Source organism: Hyperoodon ampullatus (genome assembly GCF_949752795.1).
Source record: "Hyperoodon ampullatus genome assembly, chromosome: 3".
NCBI classification, from domain to species: Eukaryota; Metazoa; Chordata; class Mammalia; order Artiodactyla; family Ziphiidae; genus Hyperoodon; species Hyperoodon ampullatus.
Window position 1 is genome coordinate 151,921,960 of NC_136916.1, and position 18,577 is coordinate 151,940,536.

An 18,577-nucleotide genomic window follows, 5' to 3' on the forward strand; every position below is an offset into this window, starting at 1 on the left:
GGCGCCGGCTGCCCAGCCCACTGGACCGCGCCTCTCTGCCTCGGAGGCCTGGCGCCTGAGCCTGAGCCTGGCGCCCACCTTCCTTCTGCTTCTTTTTTTTTTTTTCCTCTGGGTGACTCTAAAGTTTAGTCCCTTTTCTTTCTCCCTTCTTTTCCTTCTTCTTCTATTGCCTTGCCTCTAGAGCTTATCCATCTATATGCTAACAACTCCCAGACTTACTTCACTGTTTACCTGGAACACCGCAATTTTCTCTGTTTTCAATTTGCTTTGTTGTTAGTTTTAAGCCTATTGGAAGATGTATATTTGCATTTGCTTATACTTACAAAAAGAAAGTCTGGAAGGAAACTAATGAAAGGGGTTACCTGTGTGTGGTGGTGGGGAGTGGAGGGAATTGGGAATAAACTAGCCAAGATCAAAGGCACCAGGCTTGAGATTACGAACAGAGTTAATTGGGAGAACTTGGGTTTGGCCTGTGGTCTTGTCTCTCCTTTACGGATGAAATAGAGGTGACAGAAGAAATGTAATGAACTTGGTGGAGAGAGGACCACAAGGCCTTAAAACCTGGTCTGAGGCCTAGCTGTTCCTGTGGGGTACCTGTGCCTGTTTCCTTGGGGCAGCGGAGGGGTAAGTTATCCACAAGCCTTCTTCCCTGTCCAGGTGAATTCCCCAAGGGCACCTGCAAAGGTCCTGTAAATAAAGCAGGTGTCAGTCTAATGACATAGCCCACCCTTTGCAAGCTCTCCTCCTGGCTAAGGATAGGGCTGCCTGCCCTCCGCCTAAATGGGAATGCTGCATGCGGGTAAGTTTCCTTCCCCTTCGCTTCCATAAAGTGATCCTCCCATTCAACAAAAATAGATATTCAACCCTCCTATTATAAAACTTATCAAACACATCAAAACTGAGAGAATGGCATAATGAACCACCTTGAATGAATGGTAAAATGAACCCCTGATTCAATAATTATTGACATTTTGTCATATATGCTTTACCCTTCCTTTCTTCCTCCCTTCCTTTCTTCCTCCCTTCCTTCCTTCCTTTCTTTCTTTCTTTCTTCCTTCCTTCCTTTCTTTCTCTTCCTTTTTTTTTAAAATCAGGTAACAAAAGATCAGTGTTTAATGGCAAACAGTGGGGGGGGCACTTTTTCTTCTTCTTTTCCTCTGATTTTTAAAGAGCAAATACCTAAAGTCCTATCATTTCAACCCTGAATTCTTACAAACATATCTGAAAATTTAGGACCTTTTCTTACTATTATCACCTCTAACAAATTTAACATTAATTCCTTAGAATATTATTAATTCCTTAGAATATGCTAATACCCAGTCTATATTCAAATTTACCACAAAATAAAATGACTTTAAAGCCATAAAGAATGCCAGATTGGAGTTGCAAACGAAACCAGAGAAGCTAGCATCAGCCCAGCAGCCCTCTCAGCACAGGTCTCTGAGAAATGCCAGTGTCCAGGAGTGAGGGTCGTTCCTTGGGAAAAGCAAGTAATAGTAGTTCTTATTGAGCACTTACTGTGGACCCTCCTGAGCTATGGCTTCTGACTGGAAGAGATGACATTAGCTCTTTGTGTGTCTTCATAGTATTGAACATAATGCCTACATAGAGTAGACACTCAACTAATTGAGATGTGAATTGATCATCATACCTCCCTGCTGTTAAGTGTTTCTTTGCAGCAAAGGAGTGACTTCACTGTTTAATTCAATCATTCGAATAAAGTGGATATTATTATCCCTATTTTACAGAGGAGGAAACTGAGGGTCAGACTTGTCTAAGTTCCCTAAACTAGAAAGTAGAGGAGCTGAGCTTCAACTCAGGTTAGTCTGACTCAGAGTCTGAGTGGTCATCTGTCTTGGTAATCACCAAGGGACTCTTATAGGGGTAGTAAAGGCCTGAGTCGGGGTAGAGTCCTGGGCAAAGAGAGGGTAAAAGGGCGGGGTGGGGGGCGGGGAAGAAGAGAAAGGAACAAAGGAAGGAAGCCAGGAGATTATGATGTCATGGAATTAAAACTAGCAGCCATTGGATAAAGAGCCATGGTATACAGGGAACACAGGTATTTGTTCTGCTGTGGAACAAATGAGCTTTTGAACCTCAACCCTCAAACTCTTGAGTCAGGTCCACGGACATCACTATGTACTCAGAGCTAGTCCAGGATCTGCCCCATACTCGGAGCTCAAATATCTGTTGAATGAATGACAGTGCATGAGTGAATGTGTGAGTAAGTGAATAACTGAATAAATGATGGACTAATATGTAAATTATTTAATAAGGCATTGAGTGGCTGCATTAATTGAATGACAAATGGATGAATTCTTTAAATATCTATAGAAGGAGAATGAGGTGGGAAGACAGCTACATCTAACAGCAGCAACATGTCCAGAGCATTTTATCATGAGACCTGTGCTAAGAACTTCATAAGCAGTTTTTCATTTAATTCTCAGAGCAAACTCTCCAGTACTATTATCATTCTTTAAGTGAGGAATTAGGTCTGGAGATGTGAGAAAACTTGTTCAAGGGCACATAGGCACAGAGCTGGAATTTTAATCCTGCCATTATGCGCCAAAGCTCAGGCTTTTCACTATACAGTCAGTGTTCAATCAATATTATTACTTCATTCAATACCGGACTTGTTTTTGTAGCTGATCCAAATACAGGTGAACCACCACTTATACAACCCCTGGAAAGCTGTAAATTTAAACACAGTTAATTACTTATCTCAGCTCATTATGTAAAGGAAACTGTCCTATTGTATGCCCCTTTATAAGTGAAGGATTACCCTGAACTCATTTGCTTCCTAAATCTGAATTTTGTTCAAAGCAAGGTATATATTAACTAAAGATATCTACTTGTAGGAGTTGGTTTAATTATTGCTGGGAATCTGGGATTTTTGGTGTTTGGACAGCTTATGATGAGACCCTTAATTTTGTGACAGCTCATCTTAATGGTTTAAATAAAGGTAGATTAAAATGTACCAAATCCAAAATCCATTAAAGACAAGATATGTTCAATATATGTAAAAATAAGCAGATTTCTTCATGATAAAAGCCAAGTCCAACTATAAACCACAAACTCAGAAAAAAATATTTCTAGTTCCTGTCGTAGACCAAGGGCTGTCTTTATATAAAACTCTCTTTAATCAATAAGAAAAGGTCTATAACCAAATAGCAAAATGGGGCAAAGGATATTCACAGGAAAGGAAATATAAATGGCTCTTAAATGGATGAAAAATGTTCTCCTTTACTCATAATGAAAATTGTAAATTAAAACCACACTGAGAGACTAAGTTTTCACCTATTAGATTGGCAAAGATAAAAAAAAATGTGATGACACACTATGCTGTCTTAGGGGTAGGAAGGCTACACTCATACTTTGTTTTGGGGGGAATAAACTGGTACAACTTCTACGAAGAGAAACTTGGCAAAATCTATCTAAATTACTATACGCATACACTTTGAAGGTACAGTTACACCTACACGTGTGCAAAATTATGTATGTGCAAGGTTACCAATTGTAGCATGGTTTAAGAGCAAAAGAAGGAAACGACCTTAAGGTTCATCAATAGAGGACTGGATAGGGACTTCCCTGGTGGTGCAGTGGTTAGGAGCTGCCTGCCAATGGAGGGGACGTGGGTTCGATCCCTGGTCCGGGAAGATCCCACATGCCGCAGAGCAACTAAGCCCTTGCACCACAACTACTGAGCCTGTGCTCTAGAGCCCATGCTCCAGAACGAGAGAAGACACCACAATGAGAAGCCCACCCGCGCACTGCTACGAAGAGTAGCCCCTGATCGCCACAACTAGAGAAAGCCCACGTGCAGCAACGAAGACCCAATGCAACCAAAAATAAATAAATAAATTTATTTTAAAAAGCAAGCTACATAAGAGTAGTATATTACATTTATACTTTAAAGAAAGGACAAAAGTGCTCTCTGAGAGATTTGCTTCTTTATGCATAACAGATCTCTGGCATGATACCTTAGAAACGATGTTGGTTGCTTTTTTTTTCCTTAATACATCTTTATTGTAGTATAATTGCTTCACAATACTGTGTTAGTTTCTGTTGCACAACATAGCGAATCAGCCATATGCATACACATGTCCCCATATCCCTTCCCGCTTTTTAAATTTTATTTATTTATTTAAATTAATTTTATGTATTTATTTATTTTTGGCTGCATTGGGTCTTCATTGCTGAGCGCGGGCTTTCCCTAGTCGCTGAGAGTGAAGGCTACTCTTCATTGCGGTGCGCGGGCTTCTCATTGCGGTGGCTTCTCTTGTTGCAGAGCATGGGCTCTAGAGTGCAGGCTCAGTAGTTGTAGCAAATGGGCTCAGTAGTTGTGGCACGTGGGCTTAGTTGATCTGCAGCATGTGGGCTCTTCCCGGACCAGGGCTCGAACCCGTGTCCCCTGTATTGGCAGGAGGATTCTTAACCACTGTGCCACCAGGGAAGCCCTCCCCTCCCTCTTGAGCCTCCCTCCCATCCTCCCTATCCCACCCCTCTAGGTCATCGCAAAGCACCGAGCTGATCTCCTTGTGCTATTCTTCTGCTTCCCACCAGCCAACTATTTTACATTTGGTAGTGTATATACATCAATGCTACTCTCACTTTGCCCCCGCTTCGCCCTCCCACTCCATGTCATCAAGTCCATTCTCTATGTCTACCTCTTTATTCCTGCCCTGCAACTAGGTTCATCAGTACCTTTTTTTTTTTTTTTAAGATTCCATCTATATGCGTTAGTGTATGGTATTTGTTTTTCTCTTTCTGACTTACTTCACTCTGTATGACAGACTCTAGGTCCATCCACCTCAGTACAGATAATAACTCAATTTCGTTTCTTTTTATGGCTGAGTAATATTCCATTGTATATATGTGTCACATCTTCTTTATCCATTCATCTGTTGATGGACATTTAGGTTGGTTCCATGTCCTGGCTATAGTGCTGCAATGAACATTGTGGTGCATGTCTCTTTTTTTTTTTTTTTTTTTTTTGCGGTATGTGGGCCTCTCATTGTTGTGGCCTCTCCCGTTGCGAAGCACAGGCTCCGGACGCGCAGGCTCAGCAGCCATGGCTCACGGGCCCAGCCGCTCCGCGGCATGTGGGATCTTCCCAGACCGGGGCACGAACCCGTGTCCCCTGCATCGGCAGGCGGACTCTCAACCACTGCGCCACCAGGGAAGCCCTGCATATCTCTTTTTGAATGATGATATTGGTTGCTTCTGAAAAGAGAAACTGTAGAAAGGGAACAGGGCTGAAATTTGAATCTTGAATACTTTAGTAAATTCCTGAACCAATATTTACAAACATTTTGAATAATACACAGTGGCACTGTGGTCCCTCCCTACTTCAGCCCCCCCAACCCCATCCTAAGACCCCCCAGTGGATGCCTGAAACCGCGGAGAATACCGAATCCTATATATACTATGTTTTTCCCTATACTAACTAGTTGGGTAGCGTCTACAGCGTGGATGGGCTGATGGGAGGGCTGATTCACTCACTTCCCAGGTGGGACAGAGCCGGGGGATGAGAGATTTCATCAGGCTCCTCAGGACAGCGAGCAATTTAAAACTCATGAATGTTTGCTTCTGGAATTTTTCATTTAATATTTTTCCACTGCAGTTGACCGCAGGTAACTGAAACCAAGGAAAGCAAAACTGCAGATAAGGAAGGACTACTGTATTATTATTTAGATATCATTTATGTATATAATACATAGGCACATATATAATATATATTAGTCAAAAGTAAAGTATTTAACCCAGAATAAAAATATGCACAGAGAGACTAGAAAAATATACATGTGTATATGCACAGAAAAAGCTGAAAATATACAGAAAAAGAACTGGGCAGTTGTTTTAGTTCTCATAATGAGGAGAATGGGTTTAGGACTAAAAGGGAGGACTGGCTCAATTTACTCTATTTTTTACTCTGTACCGTTTGGGTCTTTTGTAAAGACAAAGTTTCATTTGTGTAGTCTAAGAAAAGAAACTAGATTAGAAGGAAATGTACCAAGATGTTCACAATAGCTGTCTTTAGATAATGAGATTATAGGTGATTTTTCCTTCTTACTGCTTTACTTTTAAAATTCTCCCAATTATTCATTTTCCCAATTAGTCTATAAATAAGACTCTTACTTTGGTAATGGGAGCGCCAACAAAGCTTTTTATCACTAGGGTTTCTTTTTAAAAAATACTTTCAAAGATTCTATTAGCCTTTTAAAGAATTTTAAATTATCTTCATTGCCTTTATTAAATGATAGCAAGTAATGCAGACTCCTTATAAAATGTCAAAAGACACAGAAAGCTGTGTGGAAAGAAAAAGTTATCTCGTAATTCCACCTCCTTCTACAAAATCACCACTATTGTCTGAAACTTTTAAAATACTGCATTTATATTAAGAACTTAAAAATAATTTCAAATTCACTGGAGAGCCTGAGAACTGGAATATACTTGCGTTGTGCCAAGCACAGTCCTAAATGCTTACATTTATCTTATTGAATCCACCCAACAACTCTGGGGGTAAACGAACTCTCTGGCGTAAATGTTAGGCCCCAGTAACCACTAAATCAGGGCTCTGAGGTTTAAACAATTTGCCTAAAGCCATACTCTAGTACGGGGCAGGGTTGGCATTCAAATCCAAGTCCAGGAGGCGTCTAAACCACTGCCTCAGGCGACTGCCATCATGGTGGGTGGGGCTGGTGTGCTTAAGATGCAGGGACTGGACTTGAGTTCACTTCTGGTGGCCCCCTCATCCAGCTTTCCTGAGGATGGATGTTTGATAAAGGAGTTTTGACTTAGGTGATAAGTATAGGGTTCATGATCGGCAGAGGAGAAGATGATTAGTGGAGCTGGGGCATAACCGACACTGGGGGGCATTTTACAGTGGTAGCGAGGGGTAAGGCGATAAAGAGGAGAGGTGGGTGGAACTGAAGCCCGGGAGAAGCTGTTAGCCTCAGCACTCCAAAGGGTTAAGGCTGGGCAGGAAAGCCCCTGGGGGGAGCTACCACCAAAGGCTGCAATCTGGCAGCCCTCACCTCCCCCACCAGCGGGGAACTGGACGGGCGGATAGGACTAGTTCCTCCGGGATTATCTGAGGCCTCTGGGCTGAGGTGAGCTGCGGGGAGGGACGGAAGCCCCAGGTACCACACGTCCTTACCTTCCTGCTGGGCTCAGAAAACCAGGTGTCCTGGGATAGGTGCCCTGGCCCCAGACAGAAGCATCTTTGGCCCAGGCACACTTTGGGAGTGAGAGGTGTTGAGCCTCAAGCCTGGGGGATGCTCAGAGAAAGGTGGGGATGGAGGCCTTTCTGGAAGGGAAGGGGGCCTGCACCAAGGTGGGGGCAGTGAGTTCTCCAGCCTCCCTGTCTCTTGGGGGCCAGGGATGGGGGAGCTGCCTCAGGAAGAGATGCATCTTGGGGCTTCAGAGAGCCCCAAGTCCTCTAACCAATCCCCCAAGGCTAGCTTCCCGGCTCCAGCTTCGCTCTCGCCCCCACCTCCCCCTCTTAGCCTGGCCACAGACTTTCCTTAGGTCTTTCTATCTAAACCTCCTCCCTTCCCTTTCCCCTCCCCCTAAATTCTTTGGAAATCTTTCGACTTTCTTTCAAGTTTTCCCTGGGCAGTTTGGGGTCCGTTTCAGAGCTAGGTCAGGGCGCTTTAACACCCACAGCTGGGTAGAGTGGACGAGACAATAGCTGCTATCACTTTACCATTGGAAGTGACCCCCGAATTTGCACTTCTTTCATCTTGGGACCAGAGCCCTTGAGGGTGGGCGATTTCCTGGGGGGAGTGGCTTAAGCCGCTTCCCCACCGGCCAGTTGGCTGTAGACGGTCCATGCTCAATGGTCCACCACAGATATGAAACCAGTTCTGGAGTGAGAGTGGCGCTCAGCTGGGGACACTGCCCACAGGGTGACTTAAATGTCCCAAGCTGGAAGGTGGAGAGAGAAGCGGACGCCCCCTGGGCTCTGGGCCACCCTCGAGGTCAGTAAACTAGGAAGTTTCCTCAAAATTAGGAAGGGTGGGTGCCTCGAGCAGTTTGGAGACCCCAGGTGAACGAGGGGGTGGCCTTGGGACACTAAAGGGCTCAAGGGTCATAGAGTGACTCTGAAGATGCCGCGTGTGTGTGTGTGTGTGTGTGTAGAGGGGACGCATTGTTTCCAGTTCTCCTTCTCCCCACCCCCACCCCCAGCCCCTTCCCCTTCCCCATCCCCACCCCCTGCTCGCCCGCCTATCTCCCCTCCCCACCCTACACAATGGTCTGGCCTTAGCCCCTCCCCAGACTCCCGGTGTTTCCCCAGTTGGGTCCCTTGTCTCAGATACCCCCAGCCAGCCAGCTCTCTCCCCAGCTACCCAGGGCCTCCTGGCGGCTCGCTCCGCTTCCCCTCGTGGGCCTCGCTGCCCATTCTCCTTCCCTTCCAGGCGCGTGGTCCCCTAGAGCTACTCAGCTTGGGAACTACCGAGGCATGATTGACTGGGTGGCCTCAGGCCCACCCTGGTGCCCCCAGACCCTCCTGCTGCCCTTGGTTGGTGGGAGGTTCCTTGGGAAGTCCCAGCCAAGGGACTTGCCTGCCACCAGCCAGGACCTGTGGCCGCCCATGCCCCGCGAGGCCTCCTGGCCACCGGGGAAGAAGCCAAGATGGCTGGTGCTCCCTGGAGCCAGGGGCGCAGCCTGGGCATGGGCCGGCCAGAGAGGTGTGGAGCCAGGCCGGCTGAGATGCCAGCCATGCCTCCACGGTCTTAGGCAGTCTTACTGAGGGCTGAGGCCAGTGTGGCCCTCCTTCATGCTTGTAGGGCCTGGCTGGCTATTGAGACTGCAGGGCCTGCTTTGTGAGGGATGGGGAGAACACGGGGTCCTTGGTGAGCGAATGCGGGGCCCAGGATAAGCCTGGCAGGGAGAGTGTTTGTTCTAGAGGCCAGAGGCTTACCAACACTGTCAGCAGATCCTTTGGCCCTTTCTTCCCTTGCCCTGCCCAGAGCGCTGACTCACCCCTTTTAAAATGCAAGGGACAGAGGCCAGACCTGGGCTCCGAGACCCCATCTGCTTGAAATAAGGAGACTGGGGGAGGAGGAAAGCGTGCCTTGGTGAAGGTGAGACTTTGAATTGCCTGCAGAGTCGCCCGTGTCCATTCATTCATTCCTGGGCTCCAGAGCCCTTCTTAGGTGCCAGGATGCTGGCTGGATGCTTTCTGGATGTCCTATCTCCTTCCTTCCAACCTCAAGCCGGGGAGCCTGTGTCGCCTTGAGGGGCCCTGCCTCGTCGGTTTCATGTTTTTTCAGGTCCCTTCTGAGAGGGGAGGCCAGCTGGGCAAGACCCCTAGATTAGCTTTCAATTTCTGCACCTTATTCCACGAATGCACCTGGTAATTGTCAGATCTGCTTTGCATTGCGTTTCCAGGGAGCCATCACCAAAAAGACTGTTGCACCTGAACCCCATCAACCAATTGTCTACTTAAGTATGATTAGCTTCCCCAGACGGCCTCTGGCCTTTCCCCGCTGCCCCATTCTCTCCTGGTCCAGACCCACCTGAGTTGACGCAAGGTGCAGAGCTTCTCCAGGGAGCTACGTTTTCTCAGCAAGCTTTTGAGGAAAAAAGAAGTAGGGTATTACCTACTCACATCTCCTCTTACCTCTCTGGGGGAGAGGAAGGAATGAGTTAGGGTGGGGTGGGGTGGGACTGGGATGGGAAGAGTAGGTAGGGTGGGACAGGGAAGGGGAGGGAGGAGGGTGGGGTTTGCGCAGGAAGACGTGTGGTCTATCTGGACGTGTTGGCAGGTATCCGGATACTACAGCGAGAATTCAGGCAAGTCGACTTTACCTTTCTGGACCTCAATTTCCTTATCTGTAAAATGGCCAGCTTTGCCTCGAAGCCCCAAGAATCCATGTGTTTCTGCATCCTTTGGATAAAGAGCATTTTGGGCCCTGTATTTCCCTGTATGGTGGAATTACAGGGGTTAGGAGGGGAGCTCTGGAGTCAGATAGCTTAGGTTTCGTAGTTTTAATAGCTTGTGGTCTTGGGAATGTTATTTAACACCCAAGCCTCCATTTCTCTATGTGTGAAGTAGAAGTAGCTATCCTAGTGAAGGTGCAGGTGTGATGGAGTTGTAATTCATGTAGAAGGAAAGTGAGAACCACATATAAATATTACCTCTGAAAAGCCTGAAGTCCAAACGCTCACCCAATGCAAAGCCCACAGAAACTTGTAATTGTTTAAGGGAACATTGTGCCCTCCTCCTAGTGTGGAAGGGCAGGAAGAATCACCCACACGATTTAAATTAATTATCCCCTCTTATTTTTTTTGAGATTTTGGTTGAATTACCTAAATGTACATAGTAAGCAGTAGGTGAATGGTGGTTATTTTCATAATTTTGTTTGCGAAGTATCTAGCAGAGCAGAGCTCTCATTTATATGCATTTGTATAGATAGCAGCGTTTACAAGTGACATGCAAGAAAAACAAACCCCCCAGCGTCTTTGTTGTCTGCCAGAATGAAAAAGCTCTTCTGTGTTTACAGTTTGTTCCTCAGGGCTCAATTTTTTATCGCATATGGGAGTGCTCCCAGTCAAGTTTATCTCCCGAGTCCAAAAAACTAACAGTTTTTTAAAAAGTAAATATGAAGTATATAAAAGATGAACAGATTAAAAGCCCAATTCCAGGGTCAGATAATGTGGGACAAATAAAAATCTGGTGAGAGGTTAGACCAGGTTTGTCACAATAAACACATTAAAAAAAATCTACAAGCAAGAAATTTTTATCCAAAGATGATTCTGATTACCAGTTTTTAAAAAGCTTTCTTTTTTATGGTTACCAAGTAAAATTCCGGTGGTAAGCCTTTGGTTCTTTAAAAACTTTTTTTCAACTTTACTGAACCATAATTTACACCCAAACGCATCCCCTGTAAGTACGCAAAACCCTTTCCTTTTAGGTGTGCAGTTTGATGAGTTGACAAATGTATACACCCAAACACAATTTTTAAACCTAAGGCTAATCTAAAGGAATTTATTAAAATCTGAGAACAAAGATCTGAGAAAGGGTAATGGTCTCCTTTTTAATTTAAAAACAGTGTCCACAAAGGAATATTACTCTGCTTTGCAACACAACACAGAAAACCTACCAGTAATTAGGATGATTAGTTTGAATTGAAAGGTGGCTGGCATTTTAAACTGTAGTAGGTGAATCACAGGCCCTAAAGAGCATCTGGTTTCAACTACTGGCTGCACCACTTATGAGGCTTGGGGCAAATTGGGCAAATGAGCCTAAGTTTGATTGTCTCTGTTTTTTCACCTGTAAATTGGGGATAATGGTAGTACCCACCTTAAAGTTCCGCTGCCAGGATTGGGAAAGTGCATGGCAAATAGTAAACCTTAGTTATTAGATCTATGTCAGCACAGTGGCTAGGCTGCTGCTACCTCTTTGAAAACACTAACTTTATCCCAGGGCAGCAGTTCTCAAACATTTTGGTCTCAGGACACGTGTACGCTCTTAAAAATTGAAGACCCTAAAGAGCTTTTGTTTATATAGGTTACATCTGTCAACATGTTACATTCAAAATTAAAATTTAGACATTTAGAAAAGATTTCTTTATTAAAAAAGAACAAACCTGTTACATAGTAACAAATAATAGTTTTTGTGAAAAATAACTTTTCCAGAACAGAAAAAATTTAGTGAGAACAGTGCATCTTTAAAATTTTTCAAATCTCTAATATCTGGTTATCAGAAGATAAGTAGATTCTTATCTGTGTCTGTTCAATCTGTTGTGATACATTATTTTGGTAGAAGTACATGAAGAAAATCCAACTTCATCCAGACACATAGATGGACAGAGGAAGAGTATTTTTTTTTTTCCTTTGGCTTTGCCACCACGGGGCTTGCGGGATCTTAGTTCCCCAACCAGGGATCGATCCTGGGCCACAGCAGTGAAAGTGTGACGTCCTAACCACTGGACTGCCAGAGAATTCCCAGAGGAAGTGTATTTTGGTAGCATTTTCAGTGGATATTCTTTGACAACTACACTGAAACTCGACAAGTGGAGTTCCCCAAAGCTTAGTTATAATGCAGAATCTGAAATAATATCCAGGAACTTTTGTACCATATTATATTAAAAATCCGTTGCTTTCTTTTATACTTTGAATGGATCTTTTACCCGTGCCATCCCATTGGTTATTTGGGAAATACAGTTCATTGAGTGATGCAAATCTTCAAATGTTGAACATTCCATTATATAGTATAAAAAGTTACATGTGTTAGTGTCACCACTGGTCCCATCAGAAAAATCTTTAAGTATTGGGAAGCTGTCAAGCTCACTGTAGTGGATACAAGTTTTCCAAAATTCTAATTTTCAAATGAAAGCTCAAAATTTTTCACTGGCCATAAATAGTAGTAGTTTTCCTTGAAGTGACAGCCTCACCTTATTCATTTTTGAGAAAATGTCTGTCAAATATATCCAAGTCTAAATGACTAATGCCACTCAATTTTTCTTTCAAGTAAACATGGTATTCCATGAAAAAGCGGCTAGTTCATCATGCAGCCCAAACAATTGTCACTCATTCATTATGCACCAGTGTGCAGCAGAAATCCTCTATGAGTACTCCCCATTTTGTCACTCCCAACATTGAAGTCATGTATTTAAGGGTTATGATTTTAAAAAATAATGATCTTTGTTGCTGCATCAAGGACATTTTGGAGTGATACTAGCTTTCTTTTTCCCAACTGTGGCTACATGATGGGGTAGAACACAGTGATTTCTAGTTTAATTCATGCTGAGGTACTAGCTGTACTCCAATGTTAACACAATGAAAAAGGCAAATCATATCTTAGTGTTGTTATCTTAGTATTATTATGGAAACAGTTTAACTTGCAGCCCCTCAGAAAGTCTCAGAGAACCCCAAGGGTCCATGGACCGTACTTTTTTTTTTTCTTTTGACTGCGCTGGGTCTTCGTTGCTGCGCGTGGGCTTTCTCTTGTGGTGAGCGGGGGCTACTCTTCGTTGCGGTTTCGCGGGCTTCTCATTGCGGTGGCTTCTCTTGTTGCGGAGCATGGACTCTAGGCACACGGGCTCAGTAGTTGTGGCTCGCGGGCTCTAGAGCGCAGGCTCAGTAGTTGTGGCACACGGGCTTAGTTGCTCCGCGGCATGTGAAATCTTCCAGGACCAGGGCTCGAACCCATGTCCCCTGCATTGGCAGGCGGATTCTCAACCACAGCACCACCAGGGAAGTCCCCATGGGCCATACTTTGAGAATCACTGTTTTAGGAAAAAGGAGACCAATTTAGGCTATGTGTGATTGTCTGTCTTTAACAGGTGTAGAGGTACAGCTTTTATACCTGCACTATATATCTCCGTCCGTTACTTTCATTGTCTCATTTATATCCACAACAATCCTATAAGGTAGATACTTTTATTATTGTCCCCATTTTAACAGAAAAGGAACCAGAAACACAGAGAGGTTGAGTGACTTGCTCAAGCTAATATCAGAACCAGGATTCAAGGCCATTCTCTAAGGCCAAGCTCTTCCTTTGTACCACTGAGTAATTAAACAGACCCCTACCTGCTATGGGGGGATGGGAATAGATAGGCGCTATCTTGAGGGAGAAGGCAGAGGAGTGGATAAGGCGCCATTGCTGGGTATCATCTGGGTGCCTTGGCTGACCTCTGCCCTCTCTCCTTTGCCCTGGTAGGATGACATCCCGGGAGCAGCTGGTGCAGCAGGTGCTGCAGGAGCTGCAGGAGGCAGTGGAGTCCGAGGGCCTGGAGGGTCTCGTTGGTGCTGCTCTGGAGGCCAAGCAGGTCCTGTCTTCCTTCGCTCTCCCCACCGGCCGGGAGGGAGGCCCCGGCCCCCAGGTGCTGGAGGTGGACTCGGTGGCCCTGAGCCTGTACCCAGAGGATGCTCCCCGGAACATGTTGCCGCTGGTGTGCAAGGGCGAGGGCAGCCTGCTGTTCGAGGCGGCCAGCATACTGCTGTGGGGCAACGCGGGCCTCAGCCTGGAGCTGCGGGCCCGTACGGTGGTGGAGATGCTGCTGCACCGGCACTACTACCTCCAGGGCATGATTGACTCCAAGGTGATGCTGCAGGCCGTGCGCTATTCCCTGTGCTCTGAGGAGTCCCCGGAGATGACCAGCCTGCCGTCCACCACGCTAGAGGCCATCTTTGATGCGGACGTCAAGGCCACCTGCTTTCCTAGCAGCTTCTCCAACGTGTGGCACTTGTACGCCCTCGCCTCCGTCCTTCAGCGCAACATCTACTCCATCTACCCCTTGCGCAACCTCAAGATCCGGCCATACTTCAACCGCGTCATCCGGCCCCGCCGCTGCGAGCACATGCCCGCCACGCTGCACATCATGTGGGCCGGCCAGCCCCTCACCAGCCAGCTCTTCCGCCACCAGTACTTTGCCCCCGTGGTGGGGCTGGAGGAGGTGGAGGCTGAAAGTGCCAGCCCCGGCCCGGCCCCGACTCCCACTGCCCTGACCCCGCTGCCCCCGCCCGCCAAGACCCTGGAGCTGCTCAACCGGGAACCTGGCCTCAGCTACTCCCACCTCGGTGAGCGCTACAGCGTCACCAAGAGCACCTTCTACCGCTGGCGGCGGCAGTCCCAGGAGCACCGGCAGAAGGTGGCCACCCGCTTCTCGGCCAAGCACTTCCTGCAGGACAGCTTCCACCGCGGGGGTGTCGTGCCGCTGCAGCAGTTCCTCCAGAGGTTCCCCGAGATCTCCCGCTCCACCTATTATGCCTGGAAGCACGAGCTCTTGGGCTCTGGCGTCTGCCGGGCCCTGGCCCCCAAGGAGGAGCTGGCCATGGAGGAGCTGGAGAAGCTGCCGGAGCAGCAGGTTGCCAAGGGGCTGGGGTGCTCCTCGTCGGCCATGTCAAGCCCTGGAATGGTCTTAATGCAGCGGGCTAAGTTATACCTGGAGCACTGCATCTCCCTGAATACGCTGGTACCCTATCGCTGCTTCAAACGCAGGTTCCCCGGCATCTCCCGGTCCACCTACTACAATTGGCGCCGAAAGGCTCTCCGAAGGAACCCCAGCTTCAAGCCTGCACCAGCCCTCTCGGTAGCCGGGACTTCCCAGCCAGCACCTGTTGGGGAAAAGGCCTTGCTCCCTTGGAAGGATGAGGCAGGAGAAGGGGCAGGGAAAGCAACGGGTGGGGGATCACCTGCCCCCCGGGAGTTCCTACCCCTGAGGATGCCCCTGTCCCGTTGGCAGAGGCGCCTGCGCAGGGCAGCCCGCAAGCAGGTGCTCAGTGGGCACCTCCCCTTCTGTCGCTTCCGCCTCCGCTACCCGAGCCTGTCTCCCTCCACCTTTTGGGTCTGGAAGAGTCTTGCCCGGGGCTGGCCCAGAAGTCTGTCCAAGCTCCAGATACACGCCCCCAGCTTGGGCAAAGGGGGCATGAAGGAAGCGGAGGAGAAACGGGAGAAAGAAGCTGGCAGGAATGTGACAGCTGCCACGGCCCCACCTGCAGGGACCCTGCAGATGGCGGCTTCTCCAGGAAAGGATCCAGGGAAGGCCCAGGGAGGGTCTTCCAGAGAGGGGGCCCTGCAAGAGGGGGCCCTGCAAGACGGGGCCACGGCCCAGGCCCGGCCCCCCAGTGGGTCCCTGTCCAGACACCCTGTGGTGGCAGCAGCGGCGGGTGGCAGGGGCGGCCAGGTGCTGGTGATGGACATGCTCGCCACCACCAAGTTCAAGGCCCAGGCCAAGCTGTTCCTGCAGAAGCGCTTCCAGTCCAAGAGCTTCCCCTCCTACAAGGAGTTCAGTGCCCTCTTCCCCCTCACCGCCCGCTCTACCTACTACATGTGGAAGCGTGCCCTCTACGATGGCCTCACCCTGGTGGATGGCTGACGCGGAGGTATGAAAGGGGCTGGGAGGAAGGAGGACCACTTTGGAGAAGGTCAGAGACCTGAGTTGTGCCCCCCTGGCTTGGCCAGGATCCCTTTTGCTCTCACAGCATCGACCCTGAATCCAAGGGCAGCTTCGTGTTGTTTCCCAGCTCCAGGGCAGAGAGAGCCAGAGATCAGCCATCTGGCCCCCTGCAGAGAGCTACAGGACCCGGAGATATTCTCTTCAGTTGTTTACCATTCTTATTTTTATTATTGTGTCTTGGTTTTAGTCTTTTGTTTTGATTTAAGTGGGTTGGCTGGGCCCCCTTGCTGGTGTTGGAAGCTGTATGTATGTGGGGACCTGAAGCGGGGTTGGTTAGCTAAAGCTGCTTTCAGCTTTTCCCCGGGACAAAAGGAGTATTGTAGCATGGCCGTCTGTCCCATTGGGTAGAATATGTCTTCAGTTCCTTTTGGGGGTTGGCACCCCCCTTACTCAAAGATGTTTCCCAGAGGAACATTAAGAGATCAGATATGGAGCAGGTCATGGCTTCTGCCTGGTGCCCCTAAGGGAGAGGGTGCCAGGCTCAGTGTGAGCAGAAGCAGGGATGTAGAGAAAGAACCAAAGTTGGCCTCTAGGGGATCACTGAAGGCTGGCCTGTCCATTGTGAGGAGTGTGGTAAAGGACTTGGGGAGAGGGCCTTGGGTCTCTACTTGCTGGTGCTTGGTGCATCTGCTGTGGACCCCGCAGTCCTCAGCCAGCCCGGCTGGCTCTTGGGGACCCCAGTTTTTCTGTTGAGCTTCTCCTCAGAGCCTGTGCCCCATCTCCAGTGAGAGACCACACAGTGGCCAGGCAGACAAGAGACTGAATTTGCATTGTCCAAGAGTGAAGTTGGAAAACCAAAGAAATAAAGTGATGTGGTGCTCACAGCCCTTGGTCTCTGGTATTTGTTTTGTCCTATGTGACTGCCCATTCCCACGTTCCCTTTTGGTTTAAGGAGCAGAGAGTGACCATTTCTCTCCCTTCATGTTCCCAGGTCCAGGACTTGGAGGATGGAGGGGATTACTCTGGGGTTTCTACTTAGAACTGGTTATTGACCTTGGGTGTTCTTCCCGCTGGGGGCAGGGCTATGGCTGCCTGGAAACATACTTCCCAACAATGGGAGAAAACTGGCCAACTCAGTGTGCTCAGAGGCCAGGCCAGCATGAGGGTCAAGTCTGTGTCAGGCTTCTATTTAGTCCTTGTGATGCACTCCAGCAGGCTAGGCCCAGCCACAGGTAAGGAAACTGAGCTTCAGTGTGGTTCACTCACATGCCCCCTCCAGCAGGACTGAGTATTAAGGCCAGGCCTTTGCTTGTTGGGATGCCACATCCTTGGGAAAGACGTTCCCTTAGGCCCTTTCTCCCTGTGTCTAGGTATTCTGCAGTAGCTGTCATCCTCATGGTCTTGGGGAGTCGTTCTTGGTTCTGCTATTTTTTCACCCCACGTCCAATCCATCAGCGAGTCCTATTGACTCTGACTTTAAAGTATGCCCAGAATCCTCCCCTTCACGCTGCTGCCACCACCATCTCTCCTGGCCCACATCTCAGGTTCTACCTGCCTCCTCCTTCCACTCTTGTCCCACACAAGCCGTTCTCCAGGGGCAGCCAGAGAGATCTTTAAGTGAAATCTGATTCCGTCACTTTCCTGTCTGAAAGGTGTCGGTGGCTTCCCTTCAGTCTTAGAATTCCATGCGCTGCCTTACAAAGTCCTTCATAAACTGGCCCCTGACTATCTTTCCTGCCTCTGGTCCCTTTGTTGCCTTTACCCACCACATCCAGCCACATTGGCTGCCTCTGATCTTGAATGTGCTATGCTTACTCTCCCTTTAAGGGCCTTTGCATCTATTTCTTTGGCTTAGAGTGCTTTTCCCTGTTATCTTTACAGGGCAGACTCCTTAACATTCAGATATGCGTCACTGCCGCATATCCCTTCTACATTCTGTACATGGTGCCTATTCCCATCTGTTTTTGTTGTTTATTTGCTTATGTCCCCCACCACCACCACCTCCTTAGGGCATAAACTCCATGAAAAGCAGGGCTCTTCCCTGACTGGCTTACACCACTGTATTCGCAGCAGGTAGATTAGTTTCTGACACACGGTGCTACAATTTGTTGAAAGAAGGAATGAATGAAACGGGGTCACTGTGATGTCCTGCTGTTATTCCTTGACATTTTTTTTTTAATCAAACCTAATCCTAACTATTTCTCATTGTCCATATTTCTCCATCCCCGCAGCTACCACCTCATCTAGACCAGCAGCTGCTCTCATCTCTGATACTTGAATGGTTTCCAAATTGACTCTGCCACCACTCAAACTATTCCAGAGGCCCCCCCGACAAAGTCCAGAATGATCTCACTGAAACCTAAATCTGACTTGTTACTAGATTTCCCATTACCCTTAGCACAAAATCCAAACGCTAATGAGGCCCCCCAGCTTGATCCCTACCAACCTCTAGGCTTATTTTTCCCCAGTGACCCCTCATGCTGTAGCCCTCATCCAGACTGACCTTGCCTCCTACCTGCTTTTCCAGGAATCATGCAGCATTGTTATGGCATTGTCTCTGCCTGTCTTTCTCTGTGGGGTCTCCACTGAACCCCCAGCGCCGATGTAGTCGCTTGGTGGTCCCTTAACGTTTAGTGAAGAGATTGGACAAGTGATGTTCCTGCCTGGCCTGCGATGGCTACCTACAGCCAGCAGGTGGCACTCTGGTGCAGCAGGAGACAAAGTCTCTG

At 47.9% G+C, this 18,577-nt stretch overlaps 1 protein-coding gene across 1 annotated transcript; it reads left to right on the forward strand.

Annotated features, from left to right (window-relative positions):
* Positions 1–13,670: 13,670 nt before the first annotated feature.
* Positions 13,671–15,827, forward strand: VRTN (vertebrae development associated; the record flags this gene model as incomplete). Its single annotated transcript, XM_079700123.1, has 1 exon — positions 13,671–15,827. The coding sequence occupies one exon, from the start codon at positions 13,671–13,673 to the stop codon at positions 15,825–15,827; it is 2,157 nt and encodes a 718-aa protein (XP_079556249.1).
* Positions 15,828–18,577: the final 2,750 nt, after the last annotated feature.